At 39.0% G+C, this 25,616-nt stretch overlaps 3 protein-coding genes across 4 annotated transcripts in view; 2 read left to right on the forward strand and 1 right to left on the reverse strand.

The window, feature by feature from the left end:
• Positions 1 to 1,069, reverse strand: part of LOC310999065 (sorcin-like) — a 50,208-nt gene extending 49,139 nt beyond the window's left edge. For both annotated transcript variants that reach the window (XM_083989375.1, XM_083989374.1), the window contains exon 1: positions 760 to 1,069. In XM_083989375.1, coding sequence (XP_083845501.1) covers positions 760 to 804 — 45 coding nt within the window. In that variant the 5' untranslated portion in view covers positions 805 to 1,069. The remainder of the gene's footprint in view (positions 1 to 759) is intronic.
• A 6,238-nt stretch (positions 1,070 to 7,307) lies between these two features.
• On the forward strand, positions 7,308 to 15,680 carry snrnp48 (small nuclear ribonucleoprotein 48 (U11/U12)). Its single transcript, XM_083989346.1, has 9 exons — positions 7,308 to 7,538; positions 8,284 to 8,397; positions 9,091 to 9,151; positions 9,525 to 9,605; positions 10,890 to 11,072; positions 11,239 to 11,360; positions 12,472 to 12,572; positions 13,329 to 13,454; positions 14,813 to 15,680. Exons 1-9 carry the CDS (start codon positions 7,401 to 7,403, stop codon positions 14,901 to 14,903), a joined length of 1,017 nt encoding a protein of 338 aa, XP_083845472.1. The 5' UTR covers positions 7,308 to 7,400; the 3' UTR covers positions 14,904 to 15,680.
• Positions 15,681 to 17,698: 2,018 nt separating this feature from the next.
• The window catches only part of LOC310999794 (uncharacterized protein), a 44,413-nt gene continuing 36,495 nt past the window's right edge, over positions 17,699 to 25,616 (forward strand). Inside the window, exons 1-3 of the mRNA XM_083990360.1 lie at positions 17,699 to 17,734; positions 23,582 to 23,666; positions 24,918 to 24,983. Coding sequence (XP_083846486.1) covers positions 17,714 to 17,734; positions 23,582 to 23,666; positions 24,918 to 24,983 — 172 coding nt within the window. The 5' untranslated portion in view covers positions 17,699 to 17,713. The remainder of the gene's footprint in view (positions 17,735 to 23,581; positions 23,667 to 24,917; positions 24,984 to 25,616) is intronic.

A 25,616-nucleotide genomic window follows, 5' to 3' on the forward strand; every position in this document is an offset into this window, starting at 1 on the left:
AATAAACACATTTCACTGTATTTCTTCAACACACTGCTGTTAATTGTTGATGTGTGTTTTTTTTCCAATATATATATATATAAAGTTAATTAAATATTCTTTTAACTTTCCATTAGTCGGTTCAGACTTGTTTTTTTCAAGTTATAAATGATTAAATACAAAAGTTTCTTTATTATGAGCTTTGTCCAGGATGTGCAGAAAACTTAATTCATTCAGTTAATGGATCTGTATCGACCTCTGCTGTTGAGTCTTTTTCATGCAAAATAAAAAAAAGTGATAAAGTAACTTGGTGTTTTTGCAAAAACTCCTGCACAGCTCAAACTCTTTCTGAGGCTGCTGAGGTTTGAAGAGATGAAGACAGTAGTGAAACCTGAACAGAAACAACATGTGGTTTCATACTATAAAGACTCTCTGCAGGTATGGGCCCTGTTTCAGTTTTTAGACCTTTTTTTTAACCTCATTTTAACCACAAACAAACTGTTTCTGGTTTTGTTTCCCTTTCATTTACAGTGAAAGGTGAAGTGCATTAGATTATTAGCCTACACTGTGAAAATATAACTACTATATCATCATAATAAAGTGGATTAACCATTAACCTTTACACACATATCAACACACCTGCAGCTTTGTGTCTTTCTAAGAATAAAAAAAAACACAGTTTGAATGGTTTCCCACCGACTTCCGGGACACAGGTTGGGACAACACACCGAGCTTTAAGCCGGTGTGTCGTCATCATTTAACGGGTTAACGGGGTCTTACCACTGGGGCTCCACCGGGACCGGCGCCGTATCCTGGATAGGCCATCTTTCTTTTATTATTAGGTATTTATTTATTTAATTCTAAGGAGGAATGTCCCGTCAACTCCGAGCGAGGGTGTGCCCCTGGTCCGATGGGATGTCCACAAAAAACAAAAACCACGGAGACACGGTGAGAGGAGAACCGGAAGCACCGAGGAGGGTTAAATCCGTTTAGAAATCCGAAACCGATCAGTTATTGTGGAGAGGAATTTGAGGAAACGTCCGGAAGAGCGTGAGAAAGCTTCTGCAGGACGGTCAGTGCGTGTGTTATGGTGTTATATAGACTTCCCAGCAGCAGCGACCACGTGACGTCGTGTCGACCAATAGGATCGCAGCGCTGGTTACTACCGGAAGAGCAGGATGCTTGTAAACACGCACACCAGACCTCACGGGAAAAACGAGTAAAATCCGTTTAAACTGATCGGATATGTCCCAAATTTGAGTATGTTCTTCCCTGGTCCAGACCACGTGTCTCCAGAAAATTCGGTTCAAATCGGCTCAGTGTTTTTATGAGTAATTATGCTTAAAATACAAAGCTCTATGGCATGAGGTAATAAAACCCAGATGTGCAACTCAACACTCAGATTTCAGTTTAATTGGTACAAGACATGAGCTAATGCAAGAACCTCCTTCCTCCTGTCACTTACTGTTCACTGTTTTAAAGAAGCGTTATATACACACTGGTAGTTCTGTTATTTTGCCTGGCCTCACTGGTAGCCTATATTATAGGCTATAGAGAGGATGAAATAAAAGAAACACTAATTAGATGAAGGGAATATAATTCAACAGGTTCTATTAAAGGTCAAAGTACACTGCCTATACATGTTTAAACCTGATAAACTGGTTACAGGAAACAACCTACAACCACATGTGTAACTTCTTACACAATCTGCGGAATAATAATTAACTGTGAATATGTTTTTTAACAGTTTCAACAAATACATTTGGTTTAATAAAGAAACATCTACATAGCATGTGTTGTGTTGCTGTTATACATCACATTTTTATCAATAATAAAGCCCCATCTACAGGCTCCTATAAACTGTGCTCTCATATAGCCTAGAGATGGCAATAACCACAAAAACTACTAATAACAGCTCCACCACAAAACTGAAAGACTAATGGAGCTGATTCATATTCTTTAATACATAATTCATTGATGACTTTTGATGCTGTTAGGAGTTTATTGACATTATGCTTTTCGTTTTACAGACAGGCATCAGTCCTGCAGAGAGGAAACTGAGTAAAGAGCTGGTAGTGCTCTACAACCAACAAGTCAGACTGCAATAATATGAAATCCCATAGGTATTTTTGCACCAAAACATGTCTTATAATAATAAAATAAGAGCAATTGCTTCTATTAAAGTAACACTTTTCTATACAAGTCAGTGGTTTTCTTCTGCAAAGCACAGGTATGATTCATTCTTACTGCATTACATCATTGTTTATAAGAATCGCTGTCCAATCAGCTCCGTCCCTCACACTCGCACCTGCTGTGTCCGTGTCCTGTCCTCTGAGCGTCCATGTTTCATTTCAGAGGTGGAGCTGGGAGCGAGAGAGACAGAGAGGACGGGACGGAGACTCCTCACCTCACCACCTGGACCACACACACACACTCACTCATACTTACACACATTCACATTCACACACACACACACACACCAGTGAAGATGCACAGAGTGAATTCTGACTGTTGGGTTTGGTCGCCCAGACCTTCTCCTTCGAGCCTCGGTTCAACGCTGAGGAGCCACCAGGAGGAAGAGGAGGAGGAGGAAGAGGAGTCAGGAGAGCATCCTGCTGTCTGCTGCTACACACACACAGGTCAGAGCACGATGACATCATTGATTCACATGTTGACAAAATGATGATTTCATGGAATAACAATTATTTATTACAATAATGACTAAAATGAAAACTGCAAATCAGTAGTGTGCATGTGGTTGAGTGTAAGTGTGTGTTTATGAGTGGCTGGGGTGAGTTTATGAGTTTATTAGGATCAACATTAGCCATTACTTCATTGTATAAGCAATGATTATTCTTCCTGGGGCCCAGCACATTACAAATATAGTAAAAAATATATACAGAGTAAAAAGAAGAAACATGAAAAAACACACTAAAACCACACGACTATCATCCAGATACAGAAAGAAATAGTTAAACAGTTTAAAGATTTGCAGATACAACACAATACTTAAGCTTATGGGAAAAAACAAAGCAAAAAACGTCAGACACTATTATCTCATTACGACGAAGTATTAGGGCCACATTGACAAATAAAAAAATCACAAACTTCGAGAATAAAGTCGTACATTTACGAGATAAAGTCGTAAATTTATGACTTTATTCTCGAAGTCTGTGTTTTTTTTCTCAATGTGGCCCTAATACTCCGTCGTATCTTTCTAAAAACACATTTTTAAATGTATTTTTTAAAACATCTGAGAGTGTGTGTGTGTGTGTGTGTGTGTGTGTGTGTGTGTGTGTGTGTGTGTGTGTGTGTGTGTGTGTGTGTGTGTGTGTGTGTGTGTGTGTGTGTGTGTGTGTGTGTGTGAGAGAGAGAGAGTGAGAGAGCAAACAATGGGGAGTCTGTGTTTATTCAACCTAGGATCACACAACTCTGCTGCGTTGGCCATCTAATGCACGGGAAGAGGAGAGCAATCCTAGAATATAACGAACACCCATCACACCAAACAAATTGTTGCTGCAGTAAAAACAGCAGAATTGACTGATTATTGATTCACCAAAACTTATAGGAAAACGCTTTTTCCACAGGTGAACAAAATGTGCTATATCAATTTCATCTCATGGGATGAATATGAACCTTTAATCTGGACCTTTTCAAGCAGAGATGTCTGTGACTGTTTCAGATGCCGTTTGGCTTTCATTTGTTTTTTGTGTTAGAATAAAAAATCTGTTGTTCAGCCGCAGCTCCTACATCAAAACCATCCCTGAATGCTTGTTTTTGTCTGCACTACCTCCTCTTTGTGCATGCATTTCGTGTGTGTGTGTGTGTGTGTGTGTGTGTGTGTGTGTGTGTGTGTGTGTGTGTGTGTGTGTGTGTGCGTGCGTGTGTGTGTGTGTGTGTGTTTGCCTGTGTAAGCAGTTGTATAAGCAGTTGACTGGTGACCACAGTCCCTGTCCAAACCCAGCAGGGTCTAAATCAGCAGGTACAGGAAACAGAAGGATTAGACGCATGATTCAGCCGTAACAGCCAACAACACCCTGCATCAAGCAGCCATGCACAGTGGAAAATTATCAATAAACATAACCTGCACTAATAGATCTACATCTTTTTGTCTGTTATTGGAGGATTTATAAGACAAAAAACTCAACAACTCTGAGATGAAGGGAGTTACAGCTCATGGATTTCTTTATAGCAAAAATAAAGATATTAACAGTTCATACAACTCAGAGTAAGTTTATTTGGCATTTGTAGAAAAGAAACCGCATTGGAAAATGATTTGCAAGAGCTCAGCAGAACACTTAGGACAGTAGGACAGTAGACAACATTGTTAAAGCAGAAGTAAGCGGAATATTTATGTTAATATAAGTCTTAAATAGTTCTATCTTCCGACAGCAATCACTTCTATAGAGTGTTTGGTCTGAAACACGGGTTTGTCAGTCACTCTGCTCTGCTCTGAGCCGAGGAGAAAACTTTCCTTGTATCCTACAACCTTTATCCAATGAGGAGAGAGAACGACATAAAGGGGCGGTCCTCTCTGTGTGTGCACTCCATCGGCTGACAAGAAGTTAGCCACAACGACCGGATCGCTTACTTCTGCTTTAAAACCTAATAAAAAGATAGAGTAAATAAATACGATCAATAAAAGGCAATAAAAAAAAGAGAATTTGCCACCATGGATAGGCCGACAATCACCTGACTGAAAGATACAGGAGTGTAAAATATAATATGAAGTGCCTATAACAACATTGGTACTATCAGGCGAAAGTCACTTGACAAAGTACAAGAGCATAACTTAAAGGGATAGTCCAGCTTTTTTGAAATGGGGTTGTATGAGGTACAAATGGCAGATCACCCTGTACCGAGACACAGGCAGTAACACTGTTGTGACTGGGGGACAATTAATCAGCAGATATTATACTTAAAGGCTACTTGTACCTCATACAACCCCACTTCAAAAAAACTGAACTATCCCTTTAACTTACGTAAAAATTAAGTGCACAATTTAAAAGTTTTAAAGTTGTTGCACGGCACAAGGAAAAAAACTAGCCCTGCTTGACCTCCTTTTGTACCTGCAAACATGAATATGACATTTTTGTAATGCAAGAAAAAAATTAGTTGAGAGGTCAACAAGCGACAGTACAGAAGTATAACTTAAAGGGATAGTTCAGCTTTTTTGAAGTGGAGTTGCATGAGCTACAAATGTCTATTAAGTATAATATCTGCAGTAGAAAGGTCTCTGCTCCTCCCCAATGAGAAACACCGGCGCATCGCGCTGCACCGAGACACAGGGACAACTAATCAGCAGATATTATACTTAGTGGCTTTTTGTACCTCATACAACCCCACTTCAAAAAAACTGAACTATCCCTTTAACTTACATAAAAATTAAGTGCACGATTTAAAAGTTTTGAAGCTGTTCAGGAGCAAACTAGTCCTGCTTGACCTCCTTTTGTACCTGCAAACATGAATATAAATATAAAATTTTGGTAATGCAAGAAAATCCCAGCTCCATCCCATAATAACTCTGCTTCTCTGCACCTGTGCAGGTGAGGTCATCAGTCAGGAGTCAGCTGAAGCCCAGTGGTCCATCTCCGGTGTCCCCGTCCACTCTGGGATGTCCTGCAGAGGGCCCGGTCCTCCTCCTCCTCCTCCTCCTCCTCTTCCTCCCTCGGAGCAGCCGCTGGTTGTCTGTAACCATGGAGACGTGTCCCAGCGGGTTGTCGTTGGCGGCTGCTGCTGGGAGGCTCCGGTCGTCGACACCCAGGGATGTGTGTGTGTTTATGGGCAGAGGGAGCCAGAAGCCCCGGGTCCCTGCTGGCCTGGGTCTCCTTATGTTTACTATGGATGTGAGTGTTGCTCTGATGCTTTTATGTTTGGGATTAAAGGGATAGTTCAACATTTTGGCAAATTGGCCCATTGCCATAATCCCTATAGTCATAGGAGTAGGTTTATTAGGAGTAAGTTTGGAGTTGTTTTCGAGGTTTGATTAGTGGTACACTGTCCCTATGAAATAAACTAATAAATGAAATGAAATGAGGTAAATTCATGCAAAACCCTTGATGCGCATTGCCTTCAGGGACAGTTTTTCATCAAGCAGTCTCTGTATTTCCCTCTAAAACAACTCTGTGTGGTAACGTTGTGTTATTATCTCATAGTGTGGTGAATGTGCAGGTCACAACTTGTCCACCAGAGCGTTGTGGAGTTGTTGGATTGTGTATTTGATGAGTTTGATGGAGGGAAACCAAGAAATCCCATGAGCCTCCGTAGCGTAGCTCTGAGCAGCTCACGGCTCTGCTCCGCCGTTCTAAAAATAGCTTGCACCGACAATTAAAGGTAACGAACCTACTGCTATGACTATAGGGATTATGGCAATGGGCCAATTTGCCAAAATGTTGAACTTTCTCTTTAAACACAATATGCACTCCAGTAATATTACAAGTAGGGCCTAACATAATAATATTCTTTCTCTGATGTAGTGAGGACAAACATGGTGGTGGGAGTGGAGGTGGTGGAGGAAGTTGCTGTTGAAGACACTGTGGAAATAATGTAAGTAATGAATAAGCCTGTACCTTTAATACAATGTGTTCTTTCAACACTTTTAATATATATCTATTAATTGTACAGATTATAGAGATAAAGTGCGACCACAATCATACAAACACGTGTGGTTTTACAAAACATGTGTGTTTTCTGTTCTCTCCTCAGAACAGAGGACATATATACAGAAGATCTGCTGCATCCTGACGACCATCTGTACCCGACATGAACCTTGGCTGCGTGATTTGCCTAAGTGTGTCCAGTTCAGACCGTATAAACTGTAAACAAAGATATTGTAAACATTATTGTCAGATTTGCTTGTGCTTTATCTGTTTACCCTATATGACTGTTATATGCGTGTCTTTCCTATGCTTCTTTTTGTAAATAAAAGCCTCTATACCAAATAAGATATAATATGATATAATATAACTGAAAGGAAGTAAAAAAAAAACAGTAAGTGAACTTCAACTACCAGCTGTTATGTGTGTCTTTCATATGCTTCTTTTTTTGTAAATAAAAGCCACTACCAAATTAGATATATAGGCTAATATACGGTAATATAATGTAATGTAATATAATAGGCTATAATATAATCAAAAGAAGGTAAAACAAAAACATTAAGTAGTGAACTAATATAATATAATATAATATAATATAATATAATATAATATAATATAATATAATATAACCGAAAGAAGGTAAAAAAAAAAAAAAACATTAGATAGTGAACTTCAACTCCCAGCATGCATCACTTCCGTTCTACCGCCGTCGCTTCGGCCTACGTCATCATTTCGCGCAGTGAATGGAGTCGTGAAAACAAACCACAGATGATTTGGGGCTAAAATCTCCGTCGTTTTGGCTTTAAAACGATTAAAAAAACAATAATGGAGGACCCTCCGCCTCCAACTACAACCGAGGGTCGTGTGGAGTTTTTGAAGGAGTTGACAGAGTTCACGGAAAACTGCAGGAAACAGTTGAACGAGATCATTGAAACGCTGGGATGGTCGTCCGACTACAAGCAGGTATGGTAACTACCGTTAACGTTAGCTTAGCATGTAGCCTTCGGTCGGAATAATATAAATACGAGTCAACCATTTGAAAGATAAACTAATAATAATTATAACGACTGTAATTTTGAGGAAGGTTGTTGCTTAACTTTTCGCTGAAATGTAACGTTAAATGAGCGTTAACGTTAACCGTTAAACCGGCTACCTCTGGTTTTCTGACGTTAACGTTGATGCTAACAGTTAGCATACGTTAGAAAACTGTTGACGTTACGTTACTTTACTTACATTTACTTACTGTTACGTGTTTTAACCCCCACGATATCTATGCATGTGTTCTCAGTGAGCACTGCTAACTCTGAAGTCATACATTTACTCAAGTGGCTTCATAGTTTTCTCCTCCACTTATGTTATAGCCTAATTCATAGAGTGAGAGTGGGACAGTTGTGGTTTTGTTGGATTCTTAAAGCCCAACACACAAATTAATTAAAAATATTGCTAGAAAACCTGATAATATGAACATTACATGTCTGTAAGTTTAAGATATTATGCATGCATGTTCTTACAGGCAATGCTGTCCTGGTTTTACCCAGTCATAGTAGCAGTAATTCATAAACAGTTGAACAAAGAAACAATATCGTTTCATGTATCAAGAGGGATGTTAGTCTTTACTTGAACAGGAACAGTCATTTTTTAAGAAATATGTTTGAATGTGCACAGTTACCAAAAGCCTACGGCTGTTGTTGCTGTGGTGTTTTCCCAGGAGGCCATGGAGCAGTGTCCCTACGACTCCAACCACATGGTCCCGGTGAGGAGCATGGAGAGACACAAAGCCTCCTGCAGCCTCAGAAGGATGGGATACACCGCTGAGGAGCAGGTATGAGGAGGATGTTGAGACCGTGAACACTAAACTATAAATATTTGTGCATCGTGTTTGACTCGCAGCTTAAATTTGGTTCCAAACACCGGATCAACTCCTTTGGCGACTAAAAACCCATTCTGTGTGTATTTGTCCAACATTGAGAACCTCCTTACTTTTTCATTCATCTGCTGGTTCAACAGCTCGGTGGCAGTGAAGGACGGGAACTGTCTAAATAAAACTGTAAACATCTGCTCCAAAATTATTGGAACGCAAATGACGGATTTGAGAGAAACGTGTCCTCAAAAAGGCAAAATGGATCATCATCTGGAGAGTTGAACTTGAAATTAGCAAATTAGATGAAGATGCAAATTAGTTTAAAGCTATAATCTGGTACAGTGCATTAAATGGCAACATTTATGTTTGAACTGTACGTTGTCCCTTTTAAATAAATTAAAATTGAATTAATTGAATTGAAAATTAGTGCAATACAGGAGCCGAGCAATAAAAGTAATCTATGGTGCAATTTATTTCTGTATTTATGATATGTGCAGATTTTATTTTATGTATGTTTGTTTTTATGAATTTATGTCGTGTGAATGGCTCTATGGTGATGAACTGTAGTTGCCCTTCAGGGATAATGAAGATGCCTGTATCTGTACAGTGCAGGGAGATGAATAAAACCTAAAGCTTTTGTCTTTTTCTTTGCAGGCGAACATGTACGACACGTCTGTGTGTTATGAGAACACAAGTGTCAGAAGCTTTGCAATGGGTGAGTCATTAGTGATTACAAATCCTCTCATATTCAACAAGCTCAATTTGATTTGAAGTGTGTTATTTCTAATATGCAAGTACATGACACAAATGTATAAAAAAACAAAAACAAAGGACATGCCAGATACAACATGACAGACAATATTCAAACTATACACAAACAAATAAGTTGCATATTCGAAAAGGAGTGAGTAGAAGTAAAACAAGCTCAGTGACATGTCTTTTTCATTTTAGATTTTAACAGAATGTCTTTTAGATACATTAAGTCTTTTCAAAGTGCCATAATTCAGACATTTAAAGTTTGGATGTTCTGTAACTTAGTTTTTATTTCTCATATTATATTCCCTTTTTGTTTGTTTCTGTTGCTTCAGACAAGTCCACCCAGCACCAGGTGATCCTCCAGGCCCGGTCTGCTGCTCCGCTGATGAGGATGGAGGGAGTCTTCTGGCAAGGTACCAGCTTGCTTTATATCAGATTACTACACGTGTGTGTGTGTGTGTCAGTCACCCTGATGCAGTAGTTTACATTATGTAGAAGCAAAATACACAGTTAGAATTCTTCACTCCAGATGCATCAACAGACCAGTAGGTGTCAGTAGAGCGCTACAGAGTCTTCTGCTAAAACCTATAAACTCATCACTCAGCTGTTTGGTGTTTCTAGGTATTGGTGTAATACCTCCTCTCTGCTGATACACCTGTGTAATGTGTGTGTGTGTGTGTTTATGTGCTCTGTTTGCAGCGACAGGGGTGAGTATTAGAGACGCTGGGCTCTAGACAGGTCTGCTGCTCTGGTTCAGGCAGTATCCTTTAATGTCATATCCTTTGTAATGACAGGGCTGGGCCATACACACACACACACACACACAGACATATGCACACACACACTTTTCCCTTTACGTGTTGGGGGAAAGTCCAGACCATAAATGAAAACCTGTCAGTTAACATTAATAAACATGTTTTATTATTATTAATTACCCTCTGTGTGCAGAAATAGATGTACATAACTTCCTGTTTCCATGAAATCCACCGCTAAATTGATTTCAGTTAAAATCACTTCCTGTTCTCTCTCATTAGCTCTGAGCAGAAATAAAGCAGGAAGCTGTTGAATTAAAACAAACTGTGGAACCTGTTGAACATCTTTGTTTTATTTTTCTTCTGATCCGTAAACTGGATCCATTTTAATAGAAGAAATTGAAATGTGAAATTTTTTTCATAAAATATGATGTCTGGGTTAAAGGGATAGTTCAACATTTTGGCAAATTGGCCCATTGCCATAATCCCTATAGTCATAGCAGTAGGTTCGTTACCTTTAATTGTCGGTGCAAGCTGTTTTTAGAACGGCGGAGCAGAGCCGTGAGCTGCTCAGAGCTACACTACGGAGGCTCATGGGATTTCTTGGTTTCCCTCATCAAACTCATCAAATACACAATCCAACAACCCCACAACGCTCTGGTGGACAAGTTGTGACCTGCACATTCACCACGCTATGAGATAATAACACAACGTTACCAGACAGAGTTGTTTTAGAGGGAAATTCATGCAAAACCGCTGATGTGCGTTTCCGTCGGGGGCAGTTTTTCAGCAAGAAGTCTCTGTATTTGTATTTATTCTGTTAACAAACCTACTGCTATGACTATAGGGATTATGGCAATGGCCCAATCTTGCCAAAATGTTGAACTATCCCTTTAAGTTTGGTGTGTTTGGAGCTGCACTCATTCCTCTCTGCCTCTCCGTCAGGTCAGTACTCCGGCCAGCCCGTCGACGTCCCTCAGAACCACAAGCGAGCCGTGTGTGACCTCAGCGTGGCCGATCGACTCGCTCTGTACGATCACGTGGTCGGAGTCATGGGCCAACAGAAGGACGGCGCGACAACCAGCAACGAAGATCTCTACGTAGATCTGGTGTCCAAACTGCAGAAAAGTGAGAGCTGAACGACCTCAGAAACTATCGAATAAATCCAACATCATCAAACATAAGAATGATAAATCTTTTCAGAGGAACTCTTAGAAATAAAACAAGAAAGAAATAACCTTTTCCTTCACTTCTCTGGTTTAATATGTGTACGTTTCCTTTCCTGTGCGAACAGATGACCAACAGAACGAACCGAAGACTCACCTGGAGCTGATGGCGGAGATGAGGGACTACAAGAGGCGGCGTCAGTCCTACCGAGCCAAGAACGTCCACATCACCAAGAAGTCGTACACCGAGGTTAACGACCAACAAATGTTCTGTTTGTCATTACTGTTTTTTTTTAATGTCATCTTGAAAACAGACCTGATGCTCAACACCGACTTCCTGAAGCACAAAAACACTTCAGCTGCTCATTTAGGACCAGTTAACCCTTTAGGGGTCTGAGCCTACTTTGTTTTTTGAATACTTTTGATTTTACTTTTATATACCACACAAAAACGTTCAACATGTCCATGCTTGGTATCTTTTTTTTTTTTCAGCACAACTTCATCCAGAGTATCTCATCTGACAGTTATTTTTTCACTTTCACCTACTTTATTAACACATCCAGAGCTCCAGACTAACTTTTTTTTTTTACTCGGAGCACAGTCGCCCCCTAATTTAAAATTTTAGGAGCGCAAGCTGAAAATTCAGGAGCGTACACCGTAAATTAACTTGCAAAGATATTCATATTTCCTCTTCGTTCATGATCCTCACATTCTGTAATGATAGATTCTAGATTCTTTGAGTCGTCCGTTCCACATTTCACCAGTGTTAGAAAAAACAACCTAACCCAAAAGCCTGCAAAATTAACTGGTTGCACACATGCAAGTAGATGAAACATCTCAAATTTTAGGGGCTGAATGCCTCCATTTAGGGTCAGTGAGTCTGGAGCCCAAACATACACAGAAATCATCCAATCTGAATTGAAAAAAACACTTTTCCCCTACTATATGAAAAGAAATGCAGCGCCTGCTCCTTCCACTCCCAGGAAAAATATTTTTTGTACGATCAGATTAAAACAATCATATTTCCGTTTCTACATGGTCGATCAAAGTCAAATAAAAACTGGGAGAGAGTTTTAAAACCACACTTTCAAAGTTGACGGCAGCGCTCGGGGTGTTTTTACGGCGCTTTGAAGACGTACCAGAGGCTTAATGTTAAGACCAGAGGGTAAATGTAGTAGAATTAAATACACTGACACATTTATTTTAGTAGATGCTGCCAGTTTAAAGCTCAGGTGTGTGTGTCTGTCTGAGAGAATCTGTTGTGTTTTTTTTGTGAGTAACTGTAAAAAACCTGAATCAGAAAAGGGTTTCCTGTTTAAATAAAGTTAAAGAAGCTGATTGATTATTGGTCCTGGCTGCAGGTGATCAGAGAGGTGATCAGCGTCCACTCGGAGGAGCTGTCCAGACAGTGGAGAGAGGACGAGGAGGAGTCGGCTCGGCCTGAACCCGCGTCATCCCACAGGTACGAGACACACGCCGACCTCTGACCTACTGACGAGCTGCTTCCTGTCACGTCGATGATTGAAGGGATAGTTCAACATTTTGGCAAATTGGCCCATTGCCATAATCGCTATAGTCATAGCGGCGGAACGGCGGAGCAGAGCCGTGAGCTGCTCAGAGCTACGCTACAGAGGCTCATTATGGGATTTCTTGGTTTCTCTCATCAAACTCATCAAATACACAATCCAACAACTCCACAACGCTCTGGTGGACAAGTTGTGACCTGCACATTCACCACGCTATGAGATAATAACACAACGTTACCAGACAGAGTTGTTTTAGAGGGAAATTCATGCAAAACCGCTGATGCGCGTTGCCTTCAGGGACAGTTTTTCATAATCAGTCTCTGTATTTACCTCTAAAACAACTCTGTGTGGTAACGTTGTGTTATTATCTCATAGCGTGGTGAATGTGCAGGTCACAACTTGTCCACCAGAGCGTTGTGGAGTTGTTGGATTGTGTATTTGATGAGTTTGATGAGGGAAACCAAGAAATCCCATAATGAGCCTCCGTAGCGTAGCTCTGAGCAGCTCACGGCTCTGCTCCACCGTTCTAAAAAATAGCTTGCACCGACAATTAAAGGTAACGAACCTACTGCTATGACTATAGGGATTATGGCAATGGGCCAATTTGCCAAAATGTTGAACTATCCCTTTAAGGAAATGAAAATGAATGATCTTTAATGTCTTGATATATATTTTTTCTTTCGGTGGTTAAGGCGCCGGGTGGACGAACGGAGGTCGCCGTCATCGGAGTCTCGTCACGGACCGAGCAGCAGACGCCACCGCAGCCGAGAGCGAAGCCACGACAAGGAGAGCAAGAAGAAGAAGAGGAAGAGAGAAAGGTGTCAAATGTTTTTTTAGTAGAGCACGCTGTTGTTATGCAGTCACATATTTACAGAATACACATCTGTGTGTGTAGTGTACATCCAGAAAGACAGATGTGCAGTTAGGAAAAACTAGAGAATGCTAAAAACCTGAACGCAATGCTGAATGAGCTGAAGAAATCGTTGAAACAATTCTGAATTAAGATAAGAAACTGCTGAAGCAATGTTTGTTTGATTGATTGATATCTTTATTTCGATCATGTAAACAACAATGTAAAAAAATTTAATAAATAAGATAAAATAATAATATAATAAGGAAATAAGTGAACAGCAAAAATATATACAGGAAAAAGTAACATCTCATAAGCAACCCAGTTTACATGAGCGAAAAGGAGTAGGAAGAAGTACAAACTTATCTAATCCTACCCCTATCATGTTGAAAAGGCTGACACTAAAGCTGAAACATAAAACTTGTAAGCAGAGAGATGAATGCCTCCTAAAGGTAGTAAAAGCAGCAGAAATGTTTAAAAAAGGGTAGAAGAAAATGTAGACATCCTGAATGTTTTAAGTGTAAGTTGAAGAGTTTGAAGAGTTGAAATCTGCAGCTAACCTGAAAGTAAAGAAAACCGAATAACCAATGCTAACATAGCTGAGAATAGATTAAAAAGTAAAACGTGTAAGAAGGAGATGCTGATTTTGTATGAAATGGTTGGAAATTAGTTGAATTGTTGATGATTAGTATGAAGAATTTGAAATGCTGAAGTGCTCTCAAATATATTTAAAGCTGACCGTTTGGAAACAATGTTGAACCGTTACTAATCTCTTCAGATAGATTAAACAATATCTGAAGAGTAAAAGTAGAACATGTAAGCAGGAGGCTGAATGACATGGCATGGTGGAAAAATACCTGAACTATTTCAGATTCATACATTACCCCAAAAAGTTGGAATTTTTGGGCAGAGCCAAACTATATGGGAGTGGTCTGCGTTCATGTTTCCGCACTGTTGTGATTAAGATAATTTGCTTTTTATAGCAGATCTGTTCTTAAATAGTCTCTTATTTGCAAATATCTAAAGAAACTACTTCCTGGTATAGTCTATATTTACTCTGTAACATGTAAAGAACACAAATATGCCTTTAATGCATAAGTCTCCCATTGTATGGATGCCTACATTCTTCAAGAGATTAAAAATACTATCCAGGTTGGATGGTGGAAAGGTATAAGGGTTGAGAGATGTTAAAGAGGTCAAACAGAAATAACCTCTCTGTTCCTCTATCAGACATTTAAGACAAGTTACGAACCCTGGCATTTTTTCATCGACTAAAAATGTTGTGGTAGTAATTCTAATTCTTGTTTCTGTATTTGTCTCGGGCAGGGATTCCCGATCGCCCAGCGAGCACCACCACGACCGAAAGAAGAAGAAAAAGAAGAAGAAGGACGACAGGGAGAAGGAAAAGGAGAAGTGAAAGTCCTGGATCGGCAACAACAGAAAAGTCAAAGGTGGTCGGTCGTCGTGACCTCCACAGGTCAATAAACCTCAGATTTAAACCGACGGGGATTTCAGAAACTGAACTGGGAACTGTATCAACACTTTGGACTCTTTGTGCTTCTGATTCTGTGGAGTTCATCAATTCAGTAGTTTTTTTTTTGTTTTGTTTTTTTACAGTGAAACTGCTGAACACACTCGTCCTGCCTCCATCTGATTGGCTCAAAATAGCTGGAATTTTTTAGACATGAGTGTGACAACTGGCAGGGTCAAAGGTCACTCTGGTTCACACAGGCTCTCTACTGTCTGAAGGAAAAAAAAACAATGGATTTCTAAATTTTGTTTTGGAGAAGTAACAAACAATAAACAAAGAAGATGTTAATTTAAATGCATGTGTTGCCTTTTGAAAGTTCTTTCTTTGACATGAGGGGGAAAAATGTCCATGAAAGTTTGATGTTACAGTTAAAGGCAGGTTTTTCTCTGTTCACAGAAAAACTGGGTCCTTGAATTAGAGGAAACGTGTCCTGGAAACTCCTTGAGAAGTCTGGAGAGAAAGTGTGGGAACTGTTTAATGTGGAAGCTGCAGCAAACCACAAAAAAGCAGTGAGACTTTGAAAACCACTTCATGAGAATCAGCTGGATTCTTCTCAGGGTCAGTGACGTAATGCAACCCAATGTCAAGTGGTGTCACTGGTGTTTTTTCTTGAAAATCTGACTTCTGAGTCAAATGTGGAATAAATGCAATTCATTTTAACAAAGCAACATTTTGTTTTTTGACGAATTTGACATAATTTGACTCATTATTCAGAAAATAAATGCTGTTTTTAGGATATGTCCTGCGAAAATGCATTAAAATTCATCTATACAGTAGAAACACAGCAACCAATTTTCAAATTAATGTTTTCAGAAGAAAGTATATCTTCTATAAATTCACTTTAATCCACTATAGGTGGATAAAATATTGAATATTTATCTTTTTTGGGGGGGTTACACCACTTGACATTTTCAGAGCTTCAGTCTCAATTTGTTAAAGGTTCAAATCTCATAAAACCAACATGAATACAAAATTTATATTTTAACAAATCCGATGATTTTAAAACAATTTTTATTCATATATTTTCATTTATTTAAAACATTTTGTTATTTGTCAGTGACCCTTTAATGAAATCTCATCAGTTTCACACAGTGTGTTTTCATTTCCGGTCGTAAATCCCACTTCAGTCAAAACGGGAGCGAAAGAGCGACTCCGGAAATGAATTTTAAACCAAATGAAAGTTGTTACTCATTTAGAAAAACCACTCATTCACCGCTGAAATCAAAGTTCAGTCATATTGTAAAGTTTTCAGTCTGTCGTTGTGCGGTCAGATCTGTCATGTGGAAAGTGGTTTTCTTAAAGGCACAGATACAGATACAGTGTCATGCAAAAGTTAGTTTGGCAGCAAGTGAAAGACTAAATGATCTCCAAAAGGCATAAAGTTACAAATTACATTTTAAACTATATCATTTTTTTCATCTTTTCTATTTTAAAACTGACCGAAAAGGTTTGGGCCCCCTGCATAGTTAGTAGCTCGTAGCCCCCGCATTGGAAACTGTCACAGTGGGTAAATAGTAAATATCTTGTCTGATACCTTGATTGACATTGAAAAAGAGTGTTTCATGTTTAACTTTATGTCTTTTGGAGATCATTTCATCTTCCACTTGCTGAACACATTGTAATGTAATAGTTCACATTAACAGACATTTAAATCATGGGGGTGGTCAAACTTTTCCATGACGCCACTGTAAATATATATATATTTTTTTATTTTTTTATTTATTAATTTAGCACAAACAATATCATATAAAAAAAACAACATGAACAATCAGCATTACTGGGATGTGCAAAGGGGAGGTATGAAACCCAGGAGGGCTTATATGAAAACCTCACCCACATATTCAAAGATCAAATTTGTTACAGTTTAAAAACAATAACATAGGAAAATAATTATACAATAATGAAAAATAAGTAGAAAAGTAAGAGATTAAACAGTAAATATAAGGAAGTAAGGAAAAAGATACGTACATAAATGAATAATGCAAAACAGTAATAATGAATGAGATGATAAGGAAAGAATAAGAAGTGAGAGAGAGAGAGACAAAAGAAAAACATGACAATAATTGTCTTATGTTTGATGGTACATGGTTTGACTGATGAGGTACTTTTTGAGAGCCTTTTTAAATGATGTTAAATGAATAATTTTTTTCAGATAGTCAGGTAGCTGATTCCTGAGACGTGGACCTTGATAACGAATTGAAAATTGCCCAAGAGCAGCTCTAAAGAAGTAAAGGCAGTGTGGAGGTTGGAAGAGTTTTGTGTCTGGTAGCTATGGACTTGGTTGTTGGACATAAATATATGAGAGAAACTATGAGGTAAAATATTTATATTTTAATTGTGAAACTTCTGCAGAAATCCATGCATCTGTGTGTCTCACCCTCTTTCTCTCCTTCTCTCTCTCTGTGATGATGATGATGATGATGATGATGATGCTGGGCGCTGGTTCAGGTATTTCTCACCCCGTTGAGAGTCAGAGTTTGAGGGCGAGACGCCGTCAGAGCCTGGGAACCTGAGGGATCAGAGACCGAGGCAGGGAGAGAGAGAGAGACAGAGGACCGTCGGTGTGATGAAGCTGTGAGGAGCTGCTCAGGGAAAGAAAAGATAAAGTTATAATCCGGCTGTTTGTGTCCTCGTCTGTTTCCTGAACGCATCCCGGTCCCTCAGGATCTGGATCAGGACTCTGGATCTGCAGAACCATGGGAGCCTCCAGCCATCAGGTAAACTGGGAGTTGACGGGACAGATGTAGATGAAGTTTTATTGATTCAGATAAACTGTGATAAATCTGGATTTGGTTTGTTTAATGTGTTGCGTTCAGGTGGTGGCGAAAAAGTCACGTAAAAAACAGCCGCTGTGTGCAATGTCAAACCAAATTCATTATGAGTTGTGTTACGTAAACAGAACTGACTGCAGATGGAAAGTAAAATTGATAAAAGCAACGTTTTAACTTTACTGTCTTTGGTTGAATTTTTAATCCAAAGTTCTTCACGACCAGCGTGTGCCAATAAGGCGCCATGGAAACCACAAATAAATGATAGAAAAAAGGAGATTTATCTGCACACTTGGATTAGATGCAAGTTTCAGTATCTTTAATAGACCAAACTATTGGTCTAAATCAGAGTAATCCACAGTTCTTCAAATACGTTATGATGTAAAAACAGTTTTTTCTTAATTTCCATATTTGAAGTATTTTCTTGTTGCCGCAGGATGTTTAATAGTCTGTCAAACACCTTGGAAAGGTCTGTCTCTGATAAATCTAACGACTGAAAACAACTCATCTCATCATTTTAAATGTTATACACAATGGTGTTGTGGCAAAGGTTGCAAAGACACTTGAAATTAAGACTTTTCATGTGATACCTTCAGGTGTGCTGGGTTCTGTTGGACAAGCTGATCCATCTGTTTGTTTTTGAGTCGTGTTAAAAGCTGAACATTTCTGAGATATTCAGCATAAAACAGATTTTATTTAGTTGTTTTCTTTTGTCTTGAAACTGTAACAAAGCATGTGTTTTACTGGAGTTTATTTCTCAAAAGTGATTGGTTTGTTTTCTCTCCAGATCATGTGACCTCACCTGAGGCATTTATTTATTTGTTAATCCTGGTGAAAATAAAAAATTGGAAACTTAAAATCAATGCTGCACAATGCAAAACTTAGAGTTGTTTGATGTTGAAGACACAGATATCCAGGTTAGTGAAGCTGTGTGTGTGTGTGTGTGTGTGTGTCACCTCTCTGGCCCAGAGGTCCTGCAGGTCGACATCACTGCTTCATGCTCCCTGCAGCCAGTTACAGACGATCTTTGGATTTACAGTCTGTAGTGAGAGTTAATTACATCAATTATCATGTTATTTTAGCCTGTTTATTATTGGTAGTATAGTTAGAAATCCACAAAGACAGGAAACAAGAATCAGAATAGTTGGTAACCCTTTTAAGTTACAGGCCGTCAATTGCGTCATAATGTAGAAGAAATAAAATAAAGAAATAACGGTCAGTTTCATAATGATGTTGAGAAATAACGATTGATTGCGTAGAAACAGCCCAGTGCAGCTTGGTGGAGATAAATGTCTGGCCTTTCCCAAAAAAATCAAGTAATCTTTTACCTTTCTGAAAAACATGACATTACTATGAAATTGACCGTTATGTCTAGGCTATTTCTAGACATTACTACGCAATTTTTTGTTATTTCTTGGCTATTTCTAGACATTATCACATCATTAATGGCCTGTAAGTTTAAGAGTTACCTATTTCAGCACTAAAGGGGAATAAATGAGCAATTGAGCAACCCATTTGGATTTTGGGGATTTCTAAAGTTGTCAGGTTGAATCTACTCCGCCTGAATCAGAAATAAATGCAGGACTCGTGGTCGTGGTGAGTTTTTATCCAGTCAGCTCAGAGTCTCTGGACCTCAGTGGGTCAGTAAGTTGCTCAGGTTTTTTCCTGCGTCGGTCGGTGTTCAGCCTCAGGAATGTGAGAGGAGTCTGAGAAAAGCTCGGTGGTTTTCATCCTGACGCCGGACAAAGAAACTTCTGAGTCTGAGTCACACAGCAGCGTTCAGAGAGAGGTCAGAGGTCAAAGGTCAGAGGTCAGGAGCTGTGATGGATAATAATAATAACACATCTGATTACAGAGGTTTGTTAATGATCTGCTCTGATTCATCACGAACCCTCCTGACATTGCTGCGTTTCGCCTTTTTAATACATTTTTTTTGCAAGTTTCTGCAGCAAAGAATTGTGGGATAGCATTAACTTCTTATCTGTTCATGAAGGGAGATCTACTGTTCACTGTGGTGAAAGAAAAGAGAAAAAAGAAAAGAAGAAAAGGAGTCCCACCGCCTCCCTCAAGTGTCGCATCAGTCACCCTATACACATACTGTACCTTCTCTCATACATGTAGTGGAAGTAAATTAGCCTACATGAGACAGTAACAGGGTGGATGACATTGATAAAAAAATTAATGAGTAAAATACTCATAAACAATAACATTTAACTTAAAATACCTAAATAAAAAAAATAATAAATAAAAAGAACTTTCATCTTTAGTATAGATGCTGGTGTTGATGTATAATTAATTCAAATATCATGACAAGGAGAGTTTGAAGGTGATCCCCGTGACTAAATCTGACGTTAATTCCCATCTACTGATTACCTTGTTTTAACCAGTCAATGACAGGCCTCTTGAGGTGTGTGTATATTAACCTACACCTGAAATACACAGCATCATAAAATATGTATGCACTTAAACTTTTATATGAAATAACAGGGTATCCGTGGGGTCTTAAAGTCTAAAATTTGAAAATCAAAATTTTAGGCCTTAAAATGTCTAAAATTTGTTGAATTATTGTGTTCAAGTCTTAAATAATTTTAGACAGGTCTTAAATTTTCTTATGTCCACCATGGGCGAGCTTTTCACTCGCATTTGCCCCTAAAAATGTGTGAACCGGGACAATCACAAAACTTGCGATTGGTCAAAAACTACAAATCCCACAATTATCTGGCCTCAACAATAACAGTAGTTAGTGTAAGTAAGGGAGAGTGGAGCTGTCAGTGAAAAGAGGAAACAACGCCACGTCTGGTCCTGTTCTATGTTGTTCGTTCACACCGTCACCGTTTATTCGTTACGTCCGCGGTGTAAAAGGCCGTGACGCAAAGACGCGATTAGGCGCGAGACGCGATTAGGCGCGAGACGCGGTATACGCGACTTTTTTTTTTTTTGCGACGCTACACCCGATTCTTTTATGGCGACGGGACCCTCGCGTCTTCGTCTTTTTCATCGTGTTTGGTGGGAAGACCCACGAGGGGCTTCCCACCAAACACGAGGAACGCTTTTTTTTCGCTCGAGTTGTGACGCGCGACCAAACGCGAGATACGCGAGAAATGCGATTTATCGCTCGTTTTGACTCGAGCGTAAATTCGCGTCTTCACGAGCCCGCCCATTTTCACTACAACAACAATTTCTGCTCTCACCAACCATGGTTGAGGTCACAACGCTGCGCTGTAACCTGCTCTGGAAGTCCGAGACTCGTCTGAGGGCCTGAGTGAGTAACAGAGTTACACAGAACTAGACGCACGTAGGGTGAATTTAGCCGTCAAACGGCGATATTAACGACAACACTCCTCTCTCGTCTCCTCTCTTTTTCTCTGCTGTCTGCCTGCCTGCACGTGTGTGTGTTGTGAGAGAGGAGGGAGGGGGGAGCTCCGCCCGTCAGAGGAGAGGAGATGCCTTGTAATGAATGTAATGAAACAATAGCAACAGGCTGGAATTGCACAACTCTTAGTTAGCTTTTCATTTAATTAAAAAAAAACACATCTGTTCTAAGTCCTTTTAATTATAATAAAATATAAAATAATGGAACAATAATAAGCAGGGAGACACTGCTGCTGTACTGAATATGATGTCATATTCAATATGAGATTGATTTTGAGATTGATTTTATTTAATTCCACTGAAAAACTGCAGAACTTTACAAAAACATTTAAAAAGAAGACAAACAAACACATAATTTCAGAGTTAAAAGAAAATATTTCAGGGCAGTGAGCAAAGACAGTTAGCTATCATTTGTAGCCACTATTGTATAACCTGACTGCAGTGTGCAGGGTTGAGTTTCTTAGCCTGCTGGTCTTGGCCATCGGTTCAGCCAGCTTGTGCTGGTTCCTCAGCGTCTTAGCTGTGCAGTTGCCTCGTGTTGGAGGTAGCAGGTCATGCAGAGGGTGTTTCTCATCGTGCATGTCCCTGACCAACTTCACTGCAGCCTCCTCCCTCCTGGTCTGGAGTGGTGGTATAGGGGTTGTGACATTTAGTCCTCCCATTAAGCTGGTCTGCTCTCCCTTCCTCCCTTGCCTACCAGAAGCAGAAAACAGTTTATAGTTTATGACACAGAATGTGGAACTGGCAGGGTTTTGTTTTGTCATGTCTTTGTACAAATTGAAGAGAGAAATTGAAATGATTTTCGTTACTTAATCAGTTGTGTTACGTTATGACCACTTTTGGAGAATCATCAACACATATGAGGGAGGGGGTACTTGTGGTATGGCAAAACGGCTCAGGGGGTACGCAAGACAAAAAAGTTTGGGAACCACTGTGCTACTGTGATTTAACTAGCCTAGTTAAATAAAAAGATGTAGTTTAATACCATAATATATAGGGGTGACCAAAGGCCAATGCATTTACTTAATGTGTCCAATATTGTTTTGGGCATAATACAGAACAGGTTGTGGCTCGTGTCTGTTGATTAAAGAAGTTGAAATATTTCCATGTTTGTCTATTCTGGGTCACATTAGAAGTCCTCACATTACAGGCCAAAGGTGAAGTGTTGGTGTTTTTACTGTTCTCCAATGTAAAACTGGGTCACGTTTGACCCTTAACATTATTCAAGGCTTAAAGCCATCTGCCTGTTGGTTGCCAGTGAATTAAATAAATAATATGTTCCATAAACATTTTTAATTTCGCTCCCCAATTTCTTTTTGTGCCCCCAAATAGTTCACTTTAGGCGTGCTCCTTGGGAAAAATGTTATGGTAGAGCCCTCCCTACCGCAAATGCTCCTACGACACTTCATTGTGCTTTATTGAATGTATTTTCAACTACAAACAAGCCTAACACGCAACTTATTGCAATCAATTTTTAATTTTGTGACTCTGCATTTCTTTTGTATGTTTTTTATTTGTCATGATAGGTCTTAAATTTCATCCATAATGGTCTTAAAAAGGTCTTTAAAAGTCTTAAATTTGAGCTGGTGAAACCTGCAGAGACCCTGTGATAACATTTTTGAACTGAAGTTGTCGTGGCTTTCCTTCGTGGTGTCAAAGCCACATGTGAGGCATGATGAGAGGTTGGGTTTCTTACAAGAATGAATAACGAGATGTATCCGTTTTCAAAAACAAAAGTTTACTAAAAGAAAAATCAATTAACATCCATCACTCCATAGAAAAATGATGTGCTCCGTTACAGCTCCAATGTCCAATTAAAGCTGTCGGTGATGTAATTTCCACTCAAAAAGACCAAAAAACAAACTATGAAATAATGAAATTCAAAATCTCAACATCTATAAGTTATGGCTCTTACAGATGTTAATTCTCCTGCAGATAAGTTCTTATATTTTTAGGTTAAAGAAAGAAAGAAACAGATTCATCCAGGTAGTTTCACTTCTGCTGGAGTTCAAATGTCCTGATTCTGACAAACACAAGTTCAAGTGTTTTTATTCTGAACGAACAAAGCCGACGAAACGACTCTGTGGTTTTATTTTGTTCAGTAACAAACCGCAGTGACCGATCTCACTGCACAGTTTAGTTTAGTTCAGGTTGGGGGGGATGATAAAGAAAAGAGTGAAACTGTCCTTTAAACAACTGAAACCAGGAAATGACTGAAAGTGATTACTCATTTTTGATTTGATTCTTTGATTTTGTGTCGAGTCATTTTGACTTTTGTGAGTGAGAGACGCTGTGATTTGGTTTGTGGTTTGTTTTTTCTTTTGTGTTAATTGTCCTTTTACACTGACTGGGCTTTTATTTTGTTTTTAGGCTCCATTCATGTCTGTAGTTTTATTATAATGAACTGTTGGTTTCCTCTTGCAGGTGTCTCTGCTCTCCGGGCTGCTGGTGTTCACACTGTGTGTCGTCTTCTCTCTCTGTCAGGATCAATACTCTGGATACCACTCAGGTCAGACATACACATACACACACTGATTTGAACAAACTAACTACACAATTACACAAAAAATGTGCCACACAACTTGCAAAAAAATATTTTAAATGATTTGATCGATCAGAATTTGTCCCACTAGACGGAAAAACTGTCAAATATCAAAGAAAAATCTGAATAAAAATATGTTTTTAAAAATCAAAGGGGCAGCTGCAGTTCCCCTCCTGTCCACTAGAGTGAGTCTAACGCACCTGTTTACGTTTTTATCAAGGCTTAAAGTGGGGTCGTGGCCTCTTTGAGTGACAGGTGGGTGAACATATACTTGCTGTCACAAATCAGCATGCAGCACTGAAGTCTTAGCTCCACACAGGCCCCGCCCCCTTTTACCATATTTGGATTAGCTGAGAATCAGGGGGCGGAGTCAGTTGCTGCCAAGATGGCGACCGTGCAGCAGCAGCAGCAACAACCATCTGTATTTACTTCTTATTCATAAATGTAAACTTACACAAAGAAAACCATTATTTGTTGCTTTTCACAGTGAGCTCAGGCGATTACGTTTTCTGAAAACCAGAAGACAATTAAAACTGTTTATATGTGAACAATTAAATATACTTGTGTAAGCTCTTTTACCTCCTGGTGTAGAATACATATGTGAAATGGAAATGCATATTGATTTGTAAGCTTATTATGTATGTGAAACTATATTCTAATAAAAAAAACATCTATATTTACATTTTATGGTTTAAATAACTCAAAATAATTGTCAGATATCCAGCAAAATTAACTAGAATTTGTGGATTTATTAAAAAAAAAAAATTCTTTGTCAGATTTGTCATGATGAATAATTTAAAAAAAAGTTATAAATCACTTAATCTGACATGTTTGGTGTTTTAACTTCATAATAGATCTAAAAAATGAGCTGCTTTGTTGCAAAATTTAGATGTTTTTGTGTTTTATATTTGACATGTGAGACAGGAAGACAGGACTCTGCTGAGTTTCCTGTTGACTGACATACGGTTACGTGTTGTTTTCATTTTACAACAAAGCCAGAGTTACGTATTGTAACAGTTTTAATGTTAATTTGACTCCATGTTTACATTATGTAATATTTATCACTGAGATTCACCGTCTCAAATTTTGGGCTCGTCCGGGATTTGAACCCGGGACCTCTCGCACCCGAAGCGAGAATCATACCCCTAGACCAACGAGCCGCTCATGTGAAGCCTCAAGCCTGAGTGTGTGTCTATGTGTGTGTCTGTGTGTGTTCAGGTGAAGACCACACCTCGGAGGGCTCAGTCATCGACCCCTACGACCCCCTGGCCGCCCCACATCCAGGTGAGACTCACACTGATGGGAATTATTGGCAAATTTATGGGAATTAACTTGAAATTGTGGGTAATTTAAACAAACTGTATCATATCCAAACATGAATGTAAAAATAAACTGCTCAAAAAAATAAAGGGAACACTTAAACAACACATTGTAACTCCAAGTATATCACACCCATGTGAAATCAACCTGGGATGATAGTTTTGATTTACATTGATCATTTTTATGTTACGTTGTTCTCAACACACTCTACTATATATTGAATAACGATTTTAAACTGCAATATTTCATTAATTGAGATCTAAGATGTGTTGTTCAAGTGTTTGAGCAGTGTATATTGTTTTGTCATAAGCAGACGTCCATGCAAAATAATACAATTAAAAAACATGACATTTCAACAGATTTATTTGTAAGTAGAACTTTATCAAGTTTTAATTCTTGTATGAACAATCAATTCTTTTACTGAACAACAAAAACATAAATGTTGAGTAAAATGCACAGTGCATGTCGTAGGGGGCGTGGCCTCAGTAGCCCTGCAGTAAACACCAGTGTGCTGTGTGCATGTGATGGAGGAATAGCATGTACTGTAGATATTCAAGTGTTTGCATTAAATCTGCTTGTTTTAGCCAAGATTATGCT

This window comes from Trachurus trachurus, assembly GCF_905171665.1.
Source record: "Trachurus trachurus genome assembly, chromosome: 16".
NCBI classification, from domain to species: domain Eukaryota; kingdom Metazoa; phylum Chordata; class Actinopteri; order Carangiformes; family Carangidae; genus Trachurus; species Trachurus trachurus.